This window comes from Neolamprologus multifasciatus, chromosome 7 (assembly GCF_963576455.1).
Source record: "Neolamprologus multifasciatus chromosome 7, fNeoMul1.2, whole genome shotgun sequence".
NCBI lineage: Eukaryota > Metazoa > Chordata > Actinopteri > Cichliformes > Cichlidae > Neolamprologus > Neolamprologus multifasciatus.
Window position 1 is genome coordinate 59,592,963 of NC_140445.1, and position 18,512 is coordinate 59,611,474.

At 42.5% G+C, this 18,512-nt stretch overlaps 1 protein-coding gene across 2 annotated transcripts in view; it reads left to right on the forward strand.

Annotated features, from left to right (window-relative positions):
- The window catches only part of itpr2 (inositol 1,4,5-trisphosphate receptor, type 2), a 64,412-nt gene that overhangs the window by 11,655 nt on the left and 34,245 nt on the right, over nucleotides 1-18,512 (forward strand). For both annotated transcript variants that reach the window (XM_085168415.1, XM_085168416.1), the window contains exons 10-37: nucleotides 270-323; nucleotides 3,264-3,415; nucleotides 3,906-4,005; nucleotides 4,087-4,247; nucleotides 4,339-4,480; nucleotides 4,635-4,793; nucleotides 5,406-5,578; nucleotides 5,803-5,922; nucleotides 6,148-6,333; nucleotides 6,417-6,668; nucleotides 6,751-6,898; nucleotides 7,010-7,160; nucleotides 8,975-9,162; nucleotides 9,261-9,384; nucleotides 9,501-9,558; nucleotides 9,718-9,895; nucleotides 10,782-10,949; nucleotides 11,391-11,477; nucleotides 11,571-11,696; nucleotides 11,820-11,942; nucleotides 12,101-12,301; nucleotides 12,651-12,902; nucleotides 13,045-13,170; nucleotides 13,285-13,413; nucleotides 13,650-13,770; nucleotides 14,357-14,538; nucleotides 14,841-14,983; nucleotides 15,503-15,611. In XM_085168415.1, coding sequence (XP_085024541.1) covers nucleotides 270-323; nucleotides 3,264-3,415; nucleotides 3,906-4,005; nucleotides 4,087-4,247; nucleotides 4,339-4,480; nucleotides 4,635-4,793; nucleotides 5,406-5,578; nucleotides 5,803-5,922; nucleotides 6,148-6,333; nucleotides 6,417-6,668; nucleotides 6,751-6,898; nucleotides 7,010-7,160; nucleotides 8,975-9,162; nucleotides 9,261-9,384; nucleotides 9,501-9,558; nucleotides 9,718-9,895; nucleotides 10,782-10,949; nucleotides 11,391-11,477; nucleotides 11,571-11,696; nucleotides 11,820-11,942; nucleotides 12,101-12,301; nucleotides 12,651-12,902; nucleotides 13,045-13,170; nucleotides 13,285-13,413; nucleotides 13,650-13,770; nucleotides 14,357-14,538; nucleotides 14,841-14,983; nucleotides 15,503-15,611 — 4,113 coding nt within the window. The remainder of the gene's footprint in view (nucleotides 1-269; nucleotides 324-3,263; nucleotides 3,416-3,905; nucleotides 4,006-4,086; nucleotides 4,248-4,338; nucleotides 4,481-4,634; nucleotides 4,794-5,405; nucleotides 5,579-5,802; nucleotides 5,923-6,147; nucleotides 6,334-6,416; nucleotides 6,669-6,750; nucleotides 6,899-7,009; nucleotides 7,161-8,974; nucleotides 9,163-9,260; nucleotides 9,385-9,500; nucleotides 9,559-9,717; nucleotides 9,896-10,781; nucleotides 10,950-11,390; nucleotides 11,478-11,570; nucleotides 11,697-11,819; nucleotides 11,943-12,100; nucleotides 12,302-12,650; nucleotides 12,903-13,044; nucleotides 13,171-13,284; nucleotides 13,414-13,649; nucleotides 13,771-14,356; nucleotides 14,539-14,840; nucleotides 14,984-15,502; nucleotides 15,612-18,512) is intronic.

An 18,512-nucleotide genomic window follows, 5' to 3' on the forward strand; every position in this document is an offset into this window, starting at 1 on the left:
TTTTTTTTTTTTTTTGTTACCTGCTTTTAAAAATCAGCTGACATTAATAATCATATGGTGTTTATTGTTCAAGCTAAGTGCACCTGCTTTTCAGTTTTGAGTGAGCACAGCTGAAGAGGATTTTAGATGATGTGCTGTAGGTGGCAGTGTTCCCATTGTTATGCCCACTATCACCCGTGCATTGCTGTTGAATAGATTGTATTAGGTGTTGATGATGATGATGAGCTTTCTAGATCTGAGGCCACTGACGGGTCATCTTCTCTCTGCAGGTAAACCCTGAATTCATACCCAAAGCTGTGGAGACCAAAGGAGATGTGAATCAGGTAAACAAGCGGATTTACATGTATTATCACACCCCCTTGACATCAGACTGTGGTTTACTTTAATTTTGCTTATATATTCTTAAGACTAAGGCACTGTCAGTATTAATGAATTTTAGAGCACGTTTAATTCTTGTTCTTTTTTCAAAATTCAACTGAAATAAGACGAGTTAATTAACACGAGAGAAACTTCAAACTGTGTTTTTAAGGTAAATGCGTTGTAACTTCAAACTTCTCTGTCTCCCCATTATTTGGTTATGCAATCCCACCAGTTCCTTTCTCTCTTTCTCTCTCGCACACACACACAAACTCTGCCAAACTCCAAATCTATATCTAGACATTTCGTTCAGCTCTTAGCGAGCTTGCACATTTGTATTCTGGCAATGCGAGGAGCATGCACACCAACTCTCTCAGTCTCGCACACTTTCTCATGCACATGCTGAATTTCAGACACACAGGGGGCTCCTTACATAACGTCTGGGTGTGTGGGGGTGCCCTGCGAGAGGGGATGGAGGGGAGGCAGACGTGCTGTCTGCTCTGCTCCGCTCGGCTGTGCTAAGCTGGTGGGGTGAGTCACTAGCAGAGCGGAGGGGGGAGGTGGAGGGGGGGAGGAGGAGAGTGGGAGGATGGAGAAGCTGAGGCATGGAGGCAGCTCCGGGGAGCTTCCCATTGACATGCAGAGAACAGTGGGAGAAATTAACCCTCACCATTATCTGCAGTATCTGCGCTCTTTAGGAGCCTAAGTACTGCAGTGTCTGACACAACACACCGAGAAGTCCCGGCTCTTTGCGTTTTCGGTGTAATTTGTACTCAATTAATCAACATTAGGTCTTATTTAGGTGTATGCATGAAAAAACACAACAACTTGACACTAGGTATGTCAGTGGAGAGCCAATACTTTCCATACTTACAATTTTATTTCAGCGTGGCTGAATATTTACTGTGCAGCCCGATGTACTGGATCTTTTTTCCATTGGGTACGCGAGTACAATTTGAATTATTGCCTTGGGATGTTGCTAGATTGCACATGAGGAGAACAACAAAAAGTTTTTACTGCCTTCAGTGCTAAACTGTTTATCAGATCAATCAAAAGTTTTTACATGGGTGGAAAAATTGTAGAGTCAACGAAACGCTTGAATCAAACATTCTGTTTAATCTTTTAATCCGAAGTTTTTTGAGTGCAGCTACAGAAAAAACAAGTTTTTTTTAATTGAAATAATCTGAATTACTGTCATTGATTTGTTTTTCATCGCTATTTTCACAAAACCAGACTACCTTTTTGTACTCGCACTTTAGGTTTTCGTTTAGTTTAAGTTCCCACTGAACTATGTTTGCAGAGGACGTGAGCTGCAGTCGGAGTAGGAAGCAGGTGGAGGTATGCACTGGAGAGAGGAAGAATGAAACACATGGGTGTGAATGAGATGGGGGAAGATAAGGGAATGATAAAGATTTGAGGAGTGGAATTACAGCGAACAAGAGAGGGGAAGAAGAGGGTGCGGAGGAGGGTGAAAAGGTGGAAATAAGTGTACAGGGAGATTTGTGACAGAAAGATAGCAGCAAGAGTGAAAGGGAAGGTTTACAACATATAGTGAGACCTGCTATGATGTATGACTTAGAGATGTGACACTAACAAAAATACAGGAGGCTGAGCATGAGGTAGTAGACTTAAAAATGCTAAGATTTAAGATTCTCTGGTGATGAACAGGAGTAAGAGGATTAGAAATTAGTATTTTGGAGGGACGGGTCTGGTTACAGAGGTGACGCTGAGATGAATATGGAGCTGCCAGGCAAGAGGAAAAGAGGAGGTAGTGAAGCAGGTCATGCAGAGGGTTGGTGAAACAGAGGAGGATGCTAGAGATGTTGTGATATGGAGGCAAATGATCCACTGTGGCAACCCCTAAAAAAGGAGCAACTGAAAGAAGTAGTAGTAAAAGATAATGACTTTGAATGGTAGTGAAGTGTAGAAAAAATAGGAAAGTGAAGGAAAGCAAGATAAAAAATAACATTGTGATTCGATGCATGCTTAATCATCCAGGTAGGTAAATCTCCAAAAGTTGATTCTGTTCATCTGGACGTAGCGTTTTGTGGGAGAAACGTTTCGTCACTCATCCAAGTGACTTCTTCAGATTAAGGAACTGACCTCCCAGCCCATTGTTCCTTCAGTGGGCTGGTTTCAGTCATGCAAATGTACTGTTTATAAGATTGGGGAAACCTGCATCAGCTGAGACTGAAGAGGTCACTTGGATGAGTGACGAAACGTTTCTCCCACAAAACGCTACGTCCAGATGAACAAAATCAACTTTTGGAGAACATCGTGATTTACATACATGAAGTCACTCAATACGCTTGAGAGTTACCAGTCCCATCCAGAGCCTGTTAGCCTGTTAATTACTTTGTGTATAATGTCATAAAAAAAAAAACTGTTTTTCTTTCCTGTGCAACTCCACTGTATGTATGCAATATTACATGCTGTATTTAAAAGCAATCATGAATCCATTTGAGCAGCTGGAACTAGCATTAACCCAAAAAACAAGCAAACCAAAAAAAACTTGAACAATTTGAGTCACTAAAAGTTTAAAACTTTTCAGTCATTTTTTTTTTTTGACTTTTAGACGTTTGAGCAACAAAAATAAGCATTTTGATGCAATGGTTCAGGAGGATAATTTGCACAATAACCCCGTTAACCTGTGTATTAATGAGTTGCACTCTGTACGACTTTCTTTAATTGACCCATTTGCGTAGCCGAGCTCTGCAGAGAGATTCTTTTTTTCTCAAGTTGAACCAGCATCGACTCTGCGCTTGCTGTGCTGCGTTGAGTCTAATAGTTGAAACAGACTCTGACTGACGAGTAACTTGACTGTGCCATATAAGCTTTTAAACTGCACGCACAAATGTTTACCTCCTTTGTTTTTGTGTGTGTGTATGTGCGTGTGTACGCTTCAGAATGAGACAGATATTGTGTACTCGAAGAAGAAGAATCAAGCAGCAGACAGGATTGCTTTCACCTTGGTTTCTGTTCCTCATGGGAATGACATTTCATCTCTGTTTGAGCTGGATGCCACCACTCTGCAGCGTGCCGACTGTCTCGTGCCCAGGTCGGTTATTCCCACGCGACGCAACGCTAAAGAAAATAGGTTACAGCTTTAACTTTGTCCACAGGAGGCTCACAGTAGCTCATGTCAGAAAATCTTCCATTTCTAATTCTAACTTCTGAGCATTTTTCTTGAGATTACTTCAATTTTGTTGTTAGTAATAATTATAGTGACTCATGGGGGATGGAGTAAAACAGTGTTATTAAAGGTTATTCCAGGTGGAACACATTCTAGATTAATATCTGTAACTTCTTCTTCAAATCAATCACAAATCATTGGAGTAAAATTTGGAATAGCTGTTAAAAACAGAAATTTTAGCTTCGTAATGAGAATTTATGACTTTCAGTATCCTAAAGTCTTGCTGCTGCTAAAAATAACAATTTAAGAATCGATGTAGGGTAATTGACCTTACTGGATGGATCATTTTTAATTCTTTTACCACAGATAAATAATTAACTGACATTCATGCTGTGAATAAATTGTCCTTCCTCAGAAACTCCTATGTAAGACTTAGACACCTGTGCACCAACACCTGGGTGACCAGCACCAACGTCCCCATTGATTTAGATGAGGAGCGTCCAGTTATGCTCAAGGTCTGAACATGGCCACACTCACACACTCGCACTAACCCTGGATAGATTACTTAACATATTTTTTTTTGGCTGTCACAATAGATTGGCACCTGTTCTACTAAAGAGGACAAAGAAGCGTTCGCCATTGTGTCTGTTCCCCTATCAGAGGTCAGAGACTTGGACTTTGCTAATGATGCAAACAAAGTCTTGGAGTCCACTGTGAAGAAGTGTCTCAACGCCAGTATTACTCAAAATGAGAGGAGGTATAGAAAAGCAGGCACCGCGACACACGTAACACCAGATGATGCGCGTACTTCATGTTCCGATGTAATATTTCATTCATGCATATTTCAGGTTTGTCACTAAGCTTTTGGAGGACCTGGTTTACTTTGTGTGTGTGGTGCCCAACAACGGAGAGGACGTTCTGTCTGTGGTCACATCCACGCCCAACCGGGAGCGGCAGAAACTCATGCGGGAACAAAACATCCTTGCCCAGGTCAGGAATATGTAAACACAGGTGCTGATTGGTACTAAGTATTAAAAAAGGCCCCGGTGCAAAAGTCTACTGCAACGAACGATGCAGCTAAATTACAATAAAAACATTTTATGTTCAGTTCTTTATCAGTGCATTGTTGTTTTTGCTTGTCTAGATATTTGGCATCCTGAAGGCTCCATTTACAGATAGTGGCGACGGGCCAATGCTAAGGTTGGAGGATCTGGGAGACCAGCGCTATGCTCACTACAAGTATATGTTCAGCCTGTGCTACAGGATCCTACGCCACTCCCAACAGGACTATCGCAAGAACCAGGTATGTTGTCATGCTGTATATAAGTTGCTGTTTTTGGGTTTGATCAGCTAACCAGTGCGGGGAAAATCATAAAATCATGTAGCAACAAAGTCTCTGGCACTTTGTTGATTTTTTTTTTCAGGCCAGGAAAGTTGTTCCCTGGCCTCCGTACAAGCTGATATTGAGTTTTCATTGAGTTGTCATCAGGGTCATTAACAGTGTCAATAAGATGTGAGGTAGCTAAGGGTAGAGGTGGCTTTTGACTGAAACCAGTATAGATTCTGCCAGATGGTCTGAAAAAAATCTATTGGGGACCCCAACTGATGTGTTAATGGTCCCATTCGAGGTAGTAGGTCTCAAAAAGAAAAATGGCAAATGCATGGCAACATTCAGTCAACAATTGCGCTACGATGATCAAAACAGCAAAATGTAACTTTCCCTTCTTTAATTTTATTCCAAATCCAGTTTTTTATTTATTATTATTTATTTTAATAAAACAATAGTCTGTAGATGACCTAACAAAACCCCCAATCCTTTGGTGAGTCTCACCCACATACACATATACACACACACTTTTATTCCACCACCTTCTGCATTAAGTGTTGATAAACGCATGTTTGTTTCCTCATGCAGGAATATATAGCCAAAAAATTCACAATCATGCAGGCTCAGATCGGGTATGAGATTCTGGCTGAAGACACGATCACTGCACTGGTGCACAACAACCGCAAGCTGCTGGAAAAACACATTACAGCCAGAGAGATTGAGACCTTTGTCAACCTGCTGAGGCGCAACAGAGAACCCAGGTCAGTCAAGCAGACGTCCCAAATATTAGACAACCCCAGGGAACAATTACATGGAGGGAAAAAATGCTGGAAAAGTGTTAAATTAGTTCAAATCTATCTTCCAGCTGCTGCTTACTTACTTGATATCTTTTATTTCTTCTATTTTTATATATACTGCTTAATCTTAAATGTAAATATATTTTTGAACAAATCTCGGCATTTCATGTCTGCTCTGCTTTGCACAGATTTCTGGACTATTTGTCTGATCTCTGTGTGTCCAACAAGACGGCCATCCCCATCACACAAGAGCTTATCTGTAAATTCATGCTGAATCCTTCCAATGCAGATATCCTCATCCAGACCAAGTGAGTCCCACCTGGTGATTGTTATATTTTAAAATGTCCCAGACCATTAAAAAAACTTCCAATATGTGATGCCTTTGCACAGCGTGCGAGACTGCCGTTTCCTCCAGAGCATCTACCTCTTGTGAAATGTATATTTTCAGCAGCAGCAGCTCTAAGTCAGTGTGTAAAGTGAGCAGTTTTTCTAGCTACTACTTAATGTCTCACTCGCTCCTTTATCCTTCCAAGACTAATCTCAAACATAGAGACCAGCAACCTGGAGTCTTCTCTGATACAAGAAGATGGGGAGGAGGAGGAGGTTTGGCTCTATTGGATCGACAGCAACAAGGAGCCTCATGGCAAATCCATCCGCCACATGGCCCAGGATGCTAAGGCCAGCCACAAGTGTGATGCCGAGATCATTACCTACTACAGGTCTCTTTAACATCCAGTTCCACAAATGCGTGCACAGAAACCATTTTCCCCTTTTTCTGACAATTTCTTCTTCTACTCCACAGATACCAGTTAAACCTGTTTGCTAAAATGTGTCTGGACCGACAGTACCTAGCCATCAACCAGATCTCCAGTCAGCTATCTGTGGATCTGCTCCTGCGGTGCATGTATGACGACTGCCTGCCCTACAACCTCAGAGCCTCCTTTTGCCGCCTCATGTTGCATATGCATGTGGATCGTGACCCACAGGAGTCCGTGGTTCCTGTGCGCTATGCCCGCCTCTGGACCGAGATCCCCTCCAAGATCAACATTAACGAGTGAGCATCTACATGTTGGGTTATATGTGTATACAAGTATAATTTGTGAGTGACTACATGTAGATTTTAATGGCTTCAACAGGTTCGAGTACGAGTCAACTGACAGCTCGACGGAGGAAATGAAGAAGACGTTTGCTCCAACTATGGAGTTTGTGGAAGAATATCTTAAGGATGTGCTAAACCAGGCTCATCCTTTTGAGGAAAAAGCTAAGAATGAACTCACATTGGAGGTAGGATAAACAAAACTTCAGACCTAACTTTGGCATGTTTTTTTTTTTTTTTTCATTTACTGGTTTTATTGGGTTGTTTTAATGATGGATCATGTTTGATTTCTCTTTCAGGTGGTGAACCTGGCTCGAAATCTGGTTTACTTTGGTTTTTATAGCTTTAGTGAGTTGCTGCGCCTCACGCGCACTCTGCTGTCCATCTTGGATTTTGTCCAGTACCCGGCCAGCCCCTTGAACAAGCTCAGCAAAGGCCCAGAGGCTGGCGGTTAGTGCAGTTATGTGTTTAAATTACTGTATGTGTGTCTTTGAATTTTTTTTTTTTAATCTAAATTTAATGCGAATTTATGCAGGAGTAAGGCTGTGAATGAAAACATGAGGTTTGAAGTCAACTGTTAAAGTAGCAGGAGAAAGCAGAGGAACAAACTTCATCATTAATTATGCTCTGTTTATTTTTTAGATGTTTTTAGGGAAATAAAAATGAGATCAATGAAACCAAGATATGAACTTATAACTAATGAGACGTGGAGATGGTTAATGAGGATTTTCTGCAGAGAACAGGTTTTCAGAATATCTGTCACCTCTTATATTTTAAACAACTTGTAAAATCACACAAAGATAACCAGCTTAAATGGAAAATGCAGTTTTTAAATTATGATTTTAATTAACTGAGGGGAGAAAAAGATATCCAAACCTACCTGCCCTGTGTGAAAAAGCAATTGCCACCTAAACCTAATAACTGGTTTTGCCACTCTTTGCAACAAGAGCTGCTGTATAAAAGGTCCCAAAGTTCATAATAGTTTTAATGGTGTTTATAAGTTTATATAAGTTCATTTAATGTTCAGTCTTCTGTCAGTTTGGGCCGGCCCACCTTCTAGTGACATCATCCGGTTAGTAAGGTGGGCAGTTTAATGTTGGATGAGCAGTGTTGGTCCGGAGGGGGTGCACTGATTCCTGGGGAAAGTTATGTGTGCGTAAATGACAAGTAAGTAGTGACCTGTGTTGTATTTTGCCTTTGTTTGTGTTAGTACTGTAGTTTGTTACCATTTAGGAGCTAAAGTAGTCCATAGTTGGAGCGGTAGGCCACGCATGCAACGCGTGAGTTCACCCTCATTTCATATGCTAATTTATGTTGTTAGCTTACCCCGGTTTAGCTTTGTTGACGCATGTACGGTCGCTCGTATGTCCATGTCATTCCTGTGTTCCTTCTCTGTATGTTGTATGTGATGCTTGTGATTGTTTACTTTGAAGTAGCGGAGTTTGTAGCGAACAATTAGGTACGAGAACTAATAAAATAGGAATGACATTATGGACATACGAGCGACCGTACATGCGTCAACAAAGCTAAACCGGGGTAAGCTAACAACATAAATTAGCATATGAAATGAGGGTGAACTCACGCGTTGCATGCGTGGCCTACCGCTCCAACTATGGACTACTTTAGCTCCTAAATGGTAACATACTACAGTACTGACACAAACAAAGGCAAAATACAACACAGGTCACTACTTACTTGTCATTTACGCACACATAACTTTCCCCAGGAATCAGTGCACCCCTTCCGAACCAACACTGCTCATCCGACATTAAACTGCCCACCTTACTAACCGGATGATGTCACTAGAAGGTGGGCCTGCCCAAACTGACAGAAGACTGAACATTAAATGAACTTATATAAACTTATAAACACCATTAAAACTATATAATGAACTTTGGAGCCTTTTATACAGCTGCAATCAAGTGTTTGCGATACCTGCCAAAAAAGTGGTTTATCACAGTTAATTAATGATTCATGATTTGTCATTAATGTGACTATATGTGAAAAAGTAATTCATTTATTATTCATTACTTTTTCACATGGGGCAGGTAGGTTTGGATAGCTGAAAAAAAGTTTTATGATGTGAAATGTGACAAATATGCAAAAAACACTAAGAAATCAAGAAGAGGGCAAATACTTTTTCATAGCTGTGTAGCATTTTGTTTCTCTTGACTTTCCTAGCTTTTAATGAACGTAATCTAACTTCAATAGGCTTGACACACACAAACACATAATGAGACATGTATAAATCGTATTTTCTTTAGGCAACAATGTCCTGCGAACGATCCACGGTGTTGGTGAATTGATGACTCAGATGGTGATGAGTCGAGGTGTGCCACACATCCTCCCTGACTCTCCTCCTCCTCTACGCTATGGGAAGGTGCTCTTCCTGCCTGAAAATGAGGATTTGATGGTGATGGACACAAAACTAAAGATCATCGAAATCCTGCAAGTCCGTGGCACTTCTATATGTTCTGCTTACCATCACTGCTGCATTTTTTTTTTCCAGTGCTTGACACTTTTTTTGTGAACTTTGTTTCTTTCTGACAGTTCATCTTGAGTGTGAGGTTGGATTACAGGATCACATACTTACTGTCGATCTACAAGAAAGCATTTGGGGACAGGGCCTTAACTGACAGCTCGATGTCTTTGACCGATGTGCCTCCAATAACACGTGAGACTTTCCTCTCTTACCGTGCTAATGCAGAAAAGTTATTTTATTACATTATCCTGTGTTAATTACTGCAGTCTGCTCACGTCACTTTTTCTTTCATTTTATTTTGTCTTCAGCTTGTGAACCTGACATAGATGAGATTGTACAAAAAGCAGAGAGCATGTTTGTAGAAAGGTAGGTGAACATGTGCCTATTTATTGACTCCTGATTTGTTGGGGCATTTATGCCTTTATTAGATTAACAGTAGATACAGACAGGAAATGTATGCCAGTGTTTTTTTTATTATGCTTTCAAACACACATATAAAGCAAATTAAAATTTAAATATGCACAGCTCTGACTTCAGCTCTGAGTGGAGCGCGGTGGAGCTGGACGGTGAGGATGGCCGGACATTTTTGAGGGTTCTGATCTATCTCATCATGCAAGATTACCCCCCACTGGTATCTGGGTCTCTGCAGCTCCTCTTTAAACACTTCAGTCAGAGATCTGAGGTGCTGGAGGCCTTCAAACAGGTAACAACAAAGCAGTTGCACTTTCTGAGTTAAGTGATTTTTTTTTTCAGTACTGGTTGATGTAATCAGTTTGGAGGAGGAGTGTTCTCTAAAGAGCCAACAGCTCTAAAATGCATCACTAAGAGATTCCTCAGATGGAAAAACTGTCTCAGAGCTAGTTTGACTCCAAAGTGGTGCACAGAGACTTATTAGAAGATAGAAATTTCTTTTGGTTATACATATTTTAGGAATATGCCATGGCCTCCAAATCTGAGGAGAAGGGAGCCGGAGATCGACAGACGGATTGGGGCTGCAGCTGCAGTGATGCAGACGCTGCACCGGTCCGTCGTGGTGAAGAGGGAGCTGAGTGTAAAAGCGAAGCTCTCAATTTACCTGTCGATCTACGTCCCTATCCTCACCTATGGTCACGAGCTGTGGGTAGTGACCGAAAGAACGAGATCGCAGATACAAGCGGCGGAAATGAACTTCCTCCGAAGGGTGGCTGGCCTTTCCCTTAGAGATAGGGTGAGAAGTTCGGCCATCCGGAAGGGGCTCAGAGTAGAGTCGCTGCTGCTCCACATCGAAAGGAGCCAGCTGAGGTGGTTCGGGCATCTGACAAGGATGCCCCCTGAGCGCCTCCTGGGTGGGGTGTTCCAGGCATGTCCCACCGGGAGGAGGCCCCACGGCAGACCCAGGACACGCTGGAGAGATTATATCTCTCGGCTGGCCTGGGAACGCCTTGGTGTTCCCCCGGATAAGCTGGAGGAGGTGGCTGGGGAGAGGGAGGTCTGGGCCTCTTTGCTTAGGCTGCTGCCCCTGCGACCCGGCCTCGGATAAAGCGGATGAAGGATATTTTAGGAATATCCCTGACTGACTTTACTCTTCATTGTGCACGTGTGTGTCTTAGGTCCAGCTGCTCGTGTCAGAGCAGGATGTAGAGAACTACAAGCAGATCAAGTCGGATCTGGACCAGCTGCGTCTGACCGTTGAGAAGTCAGAGCTGTGGGTGGAGAAGAGCATAGTCTACACCGGTGAAGAACTTGCTGCCAAGATGGCCAAAGAGCCAAACACTGAGGTGCTGTGCTCGTATTTAAAAGTAAAGCATCTAGAAGCAGCATCTAAAAGTAACGTTTTACATTTTAGAGTTGGATATGACATTTTCAGCTCTCTCAGAAATTACTGTTTGTGTTAAATGGGCCATCAGTAATTCTTCTGCACTGTAAATGGTTTCGATGATTGTTGTTTTTTCTTCACAGCTAATGAAAAAGTCCAACTGTTCTGTTAGCTTAATTAGTAAAAAATGTCTGACTTCACAGGGAACTGCATTTAGGCACTTGTGTGTCACAAATTGTTATCTTTATTGTTATTTTTAGAGCATCTCCGTGAGTGCTGGAAGTCTTTGAACACACTTTAATAACTCACTGAGATGGGATAAGATTGTTTCATATTAAAAACAGACCTGTTTTAAAGTGGACATTGAGCACAACTGTTTTCACATGTCTCATGTCTCTCTCAGGAGGCTGTTCTGAGCCCAGTGCAGGATGGGGAAAGTAAACCTCAGATTGACGGTAACAAGGCAAACAACTATAACATAGTAAAAGAGGTGCGCTGCACATCCTTATCTTAAGTGTGTTCCTGTAAAATGTCTGTTGGGCTCTGGGGCATCTGAGAAAAAATTTGTGCGTCTCTTCTATAGATCCTGCTGCGGCTCAGTAAGCTGTGTTACGGCAACAAGAAGAGTCGCGCGCAGCAGCAGAGGCTGCTGAAGAACATGGGAGCTCATACAGTGGTGCTGGACCTGCTGCAGATCCCTTACGAGAAGGTAAGCCGTGTACACAACAGCCAGTTCAATGATTTTCTGCTTCAGTCTGTGTGCAACATAGTTACTGGATGTCTTCCTGATTCTGTAATCATCTTTTATTTCCCCGGCGCCATGTTCTCACAGAGTGATGACAAGATGAATGACATCATGACCCTGGCACATACATTTCTCCAAAACTTTTGCAAAGGAAACCATCAGAATCAAGTTCTCCTACATAAACAGCTGAACCTCTTCCTCACTCCAGGGGTGTGTAGACATGACTATGCTCCACTTTTTCTCATGCTGGCATGCCTTTGGGTGTCCTCTTTCTAGTAGCGCGACAGCCGTATGGTTTCTTTTGATGAATGATTTAGTGTGCCGTTTAAGTGGACGTTATCATCTTCACAACTCCTGCTTTTCTCCAGCTGCTGGAAGCTGAGACGATGCGCCACATCTTTATGAACAACTACCAGCTGTGCAATGAGATCAGTGAGCGGGTGGTCCATCATTTTGTCCACTGCATCGAAACGCACGGAAGACATGTTCAGTACCTCAAGTTTTTGCAAACCATTGTGAAGGCTGATACAAAATATGTAAAGAAATGTCAGGACAAAGTCATGACAGAGGTTTGTTTTTATTGTTTGTTTTTTGTGTGAAAAATGGGGGGAAAAAAGTATCTTATGAACAGGAAACACTCATGTGGAAGTTCTCCAAATCAGTTATCATGTATTTTTCTTAATAACTGCATTTTTCTTAATCTAACTGGTTATTTAAGAATGTAACATGTGACAGATTGTTATTACTAATCATAACATTTCATGTTTGGTTTTCACTGAACTTGAAAAGATGAGAATACTTGCGCACTACACAAAGAATCAATTATAAATTGAAAGGCTTTACTTTTAAATGAAAGCCGGTGTGCGAGACTCTTCCTTAAACCTTTCTTTTTCTTGGGTTCTCTGTTTGCGTGTCCAGCTGGTGAACGCCGGTGAGGACGTGCTGGTGTTCTACAACGACCGCTCGTCTTTCCAGGTGTTGTTGCAAATGATGGGCTCTGAGCGGGAGCGGGCCGATGAGTATGGAGCTCTGGCGTATCACAACACACTCGTGGAGCTGCTGGCTGCCTGCACCGAGGGAAAGAACGTCTACACTGAGCTGAAATGCAATTCCCTGCTGCCGCTGGATGACATTGTTAAAGTTGTCACTGATGTGAATTGCATACCAGAGGTAGTGACCAGATAGTTTTACGACACAATAAGAATACACATTGAGGTGTAGGGTAAAGATAATATATATAAGGGTTATATTTCAGTGCTGTGAGCCTTCAAAAACTAATTGGGCAGTGCTTTTTCTAATTTCTCGCCCTAAGGTCAAAACTGCTTATGTGAACTTTGTGAATCACTGCTATGTGGACACAGAGGTCGAAATGAAGGAGATCTACACCTCCTCCCATATCTGGAAGCTCTTTGATAACTTCCTGGTGGACATGGCCAGTGTAAGTCAGGTTCATTCACCTCTTTTTCTTTCCTTATGAGCCCGTGTATGTGTCAAGACTATTGCATAGGAAATGATAATAGACATATTCTTCTACATGATTTTTGTAATTTAGGTGTGCAACACTACAACGGAGCGTAGCCATGCAGATCTAGCCCTGGAGAAGTATGTGACGGAGACGGTGATGGCCATTGTCAAGGGTTTCTTCAGCTCTCAGTTCTCTGTTAATCACTCTAACCTACAGGTATCTCTTCACCCCTGACAAGCATGCAAATGTCATGGATTTGGATAACTTTATGGTGAACATATTTAATAAAGATTGAGTTCTTTTTTAGCAGTAATGCAGTAATTACCTCAGAGACATTCAATTTTCAAGTCATGCCATCTGATTGTTCCTCTGTATTTCTCTGTGGTTATGCCTTTTTAAGTTAAAGCATCCTGCTATTTCTTCTTCTTCTTCTTCTTTTATTTAACATATAGACAAACCAGTCTATCTTCATCAAGCTCCTCCAGTCAGCCTTCCGGATTTACAACTGCACATGGCTCAGCTCAGCTCAGAAGGCTAATATTGAGAGTTGTATCAAAACACTGTCCGATGTGGGTGAGTGATGCAACTTTGCTCTTCAGCCTCGATAGGAGATGGTTTCATTACTTCACATTCACTGTATATTTAAAAAGTTTCAATCCATATCTTACAGCGCATATGCTGATCTGAATTTTTACCAATATTTATTGCTGTAATGTTGCTTTTCAATTGGCCTTTATTTTACTTATTATATGACATAATCGTGTGCAGCACAGTTCCATTGTCCTTTGCTGGATCAGCCAAAGTTAGGCTTTGGTTGCATTTGAGGTTGAAACATATTTGAAAAAGAGATCTTTCACAACACCTCCACGCAGTCTTATAAAAAACTAAATACACCCTGTGACTCAGTAGCTTGAGGAGCCGCTTTTAGCAGCTATACCTTGAAGTAACTAGTTTCTGTATGACTTTAACAATCTCTGACATCATTGTGGAAGAATTTTACAGTGTTGCTTCACTCCATTGATGTTTGCAAGCAGTACTTGGTGTGTGCTTAGTTTTCCATAGGGCTGCATAGAATCCTGTGAAAGCCTCCCTTTTCGCATGACTGTAAAGTTAAGCTCACGATGACATCTCCTACATGTTCTACGTGTTCTTCCTTCAGCTAAGGCACGGTCCATAGCCATCCCTGTTGATCTGGACAGCCAGGTCAACACTTTGTCTCTCAAGTTCCATAGTAATATGGTGCAGCGGGCAGCTAAAGATTGGAGGATCTCTGCACGTACACGACCTCGCAAGGAGCCACTGGGTGGGCCTGATTATAAGAACATCATAGAGAAGCTGCAGGTGAACCTTTATTCTAACACTGGGAGTCTACATCTATGCTAGCAGCTCTGACACTGCAGTGCTTTGAGTCTATGATAATGTGCAACATGCTCAAGAAGGAATATTAGGCAAATGAACATTTTGATCTGACGACTGTGCTAAGAATTTATCCTCTGGGTATATAGAAAGTTTCAATAGTCACAGTAGTGGCCTGACAAACTGACATTGCCAGCCCTTGAAATTACGTAATGTATGAACATGCATGCTCATCAGCACTACAGTCTCTGCTGCAGCATTTTTAATGCGTCTGTTGTGTTGTGCAGGGAGTTGTGTCCCATCTGGAGGAGCAGTTCAGTCCAAAGGTTCAGGCAGAGTTTTCTGTGCTGGTGGATGTTCTGCACAGCCCAGAACTGCTGTTTCCAGAGCCTGCTCGTTTACGCTGTGAGGGTGGAGCTTTTATGTCCAAGTAAGCAGCTCTCTATAAACTGTCCTTAGAACAAAGACAGCCCACAGGCCACATTTTAAAGTGTTTGTCTGACGATTGGGAAAACTAGCAGCATGATTAAGTTAGTATTTGGAGTTATGTGCAGTTTTTGACTGTTTTTTTCATCTTTTTATCAGCTGTGTAGATGCTGGAAAAGTAAAAAAAGAATAAACTTGCAAAATACACTTTAAATGATAAATGAACGTCATTGCATAGAGCCACATTCAGCTTTAAATGAAACGAATGAGAGCATGGAAGCAAAAAAAGTCAGTATTTATGGCAGTGGTCTGCATGAATTGACAAATACATTTTGTAAAAAATACTCAGACACATCATCAAACCTCTGAGGGTGCTCTCACTATTTCTTCTCTATGACACCCTCTGGGAACAGAGAGGGAGATTTCACCTGCGGTGATCATTAAAGCGTGGCCTTGTTTTGTGAGCAAGTGAGTGCGTTAACCAGAAACCAAAATGACGCAGCAACTCTTATCACTCTTCCAGACTAATCAAACACACCAAGAAGCTGATGGACAAAGAGGATAAATTGTGTCTGAAGATCCTGGAGACGCTCAGAGAGATGCTGGAAAAGAAGGAAAGCTTTGAGCAATCTGTGAGTACATGACACTTTAGGTGACTTTAACAAGTTCACCAAGTGAATGGTTTTAGGGTGTCACATTCACCTTTGCATACAAATTACATTACGTGAGTGAGAACATCCAAAAGTTTGCTTTGGATTTATCCTCAACTTCATGTGTTGGCAATGCTGTGCTCCTATAGCAGTGCAGCGTAGTGCTTGTTTTCTCTCAGGTCTGTCAGCCCAGAGCCCAGACTCCCCTTCATCAGTATGCTGTGGGCCTTTCTGTGTTACATAAGGCAGGGAGGCACTTGAGGACACACTCACACTGAGAGGGAGAAAAGGAAGGAGGAAGTAAACGAAGGAGGAGGAGGAGGTGGTGGTGGGGGCACGCGCTGAACAAACAAATCAATACTGCAGCGAGTTGGGGGTACAGGAGCCCCTGTCCTGCTGCACCTCCCTCTCAGCCAGAGGCCCGGGAAGTGAATGACTAGAGTTGGTAGGATGACACGCAAATTTGTGTAGAGGAGACTCGAAGAGGTGGCTACGTGTGCGAGAGCGCGCATGTTTGTTCACACTGACAGGGGTGGAAGGTGAGGGCCAAAGTACAAAAACATCAAGCTTGTAATTACTTCTTGCTCCAGCTGTGTGGCGAGAGAAGGTGCCAGTGTGAAGTTCACACAGGATGCGCCGTTCCTGTAAAGACCTTTTATCAGTTCGCACAAAAACATGACGTGGCCTGTTTTAATCGTCCACTGCTTTGCTCAGTTTGCAGCTCCGTTTGTCTTTTTTAAAGAAAAGTGGTAGGAAAGCACGTTTGCATGTTTCATGCATGCATGTGATTAGTATTAGTCCACTTAAGGCACAGCTTATTAAAGCAGAACAAATGTGTGTTCTATTTCAGTATAATGGTATTACTAATACTGTCAGGACTATGTTGCTCAATATAGCACACGGCAACTTGTTTGACTTCCAGCTGCTTGAGGAGTCAGAGTTTTGCTTTTCCCTATTTGTGTTTGTATTGTGTGTCAGTCAGCCAAGCTATGTGTTTTGGGTTTTTTTTGGTGTGCTTTTTTTTATTTATTTGAAAGGCAAATGATTCAACAGTTGTGTGGAACAAGATAAGAGGAATTCAAAGTGGAAAAACAGTCACTTTTTTTAAAAGCGGCTTCGAGAAGCCAGACAGTGCGGTAACGATATGTGAAATGTCAGTTTGTGTAGGTGTGCATGAGTGTGCTCGAGCATGTATTTGCGGCCTCTCTTTGTCATATCCGCGTAGCCCTGAGTGTGGAGCTGCAGCCTTACTGCACGAGAGAGAGAGAGAGAAAAACGATTGATGGAAATAATGAGAGAAAGAGAGAGAGAGGCAGGCAAGCAGACAGACAAAAACAGAAGGAGAGAGACAGAGTGACAGCAAAGGCAGTAGAGGTTGGTGGCTCCCCTGGGGTGCAATGAGTGGGTGGAGGAGAGTGAGTGAAAGAGATGGAGGGAGAGTCATTGAGGGAGCGAGGGAAGCAGCCATGTGAGGAGCCATGTGAGTGAAAGAGAAAAAAAAGTGGGCAGCGGCTGCAGGGATAGGGATTGGAGAGAAGCAGAGTCTGCTCAGACCATGAGGAGACAGGGCAGGGGGTGCGCTTACGTAACAGCCTGCAGTGGCTGAGCCAGCGTCACGTGTACCACCACGTTCTCCCTCCCTCCCTCCCTGCTTACTCTCATTCTCCTGTCCGCTTGCTGCCTCTGTCTTCCTCCTTTGCTCCCTCTACGCTTTATCTTAGTCTGTGGCAGTCTGTCTGCCCGCCTTAGTATTATAATTTTATTTTTTTTTGTCTCGCTCACGCCTGCTCCCACCCAGGCCCCGCTCAGGTGTTTGCCTTGATCAGAGAAGGCAAGATCTGCAGTAACTGCACAGAGATGTGTTGGGTCTGACTGCTGCGTGTCACTTATTTTGGCTGTCAGTAAAAGGCCACTTTAAATGTTTGTGCTCTCACTTGCCCTTGGGAAGTCTGGGTTGTATTGTTCGGGGTAAAAAGTTTAGTGATTTATTTAGCTTTCTTTCCTTTTCTAAGGTGGATATCAGTCAGGACTACTTATAAAAATAAATAAATAGAAAACCGAATGATCGGCGCTTTTCTTTTCTTTAATGAAGTGAAGCAATTCTCCAAAACAGCTGAGCACTGTAGATTTTAATGGCACACATTTGATGCCAGCCAGTATTTACAACGCAAGGAAACGCTCATGTGTTTTTTAATAGTTTTGTTTCGCCAACAATGGGAGGCTGTTGAAAGAGAAGGATGTAAACGCCTTTGGCTACACAGAGAATACTTCATAATAGGATCAGCTGGTTGCTGGTTTCAGGGATTTGTTAGCAATAAGATATTTTTATAAATCCTTGCAGTTACAAATGTTAGCAGCCTGTGATTAAACTTTTACTAGCCTGTATTTAAGATATTTTTTAAATTGATATGGACGTATGCATAAGTATGTAAACAAGTGACATAGGAATAAAAAAACCAGCTAATTATGTAATCTAAACCACTCTCACGTGGTTTCTTTTTCCTCTCTCTATCACACTCATCTGTCATTCACACGATGTCTGTCTGTCTCTCATTCTGTCTTGCTTGCCAAGTTTCACACCACCTGCCCAAGGCAAAGCAGATTTACAGATTACCACCCTCTCGATGCTAAGCGCATCACACACAAACACACACGTAGATGCAAGGACTCAGACTCGCACACACTCCCAGGCATGCAGTGTCATGCTGGCTTGCCCTGCGTGAGCTCATCCTGCAGGCCTTTCCTTGTTTGTCTCTCTGATGGGAATCATGATGGACCATGCCTTTAGGTTTTCTAGGTGGAGAGGGTCAGGCTGGCAGAGAGCTGCGTGAGCTCATGCGTACATTGTAAAGGTTGACCTTTGGCTTGACTCTGGCTGAGACA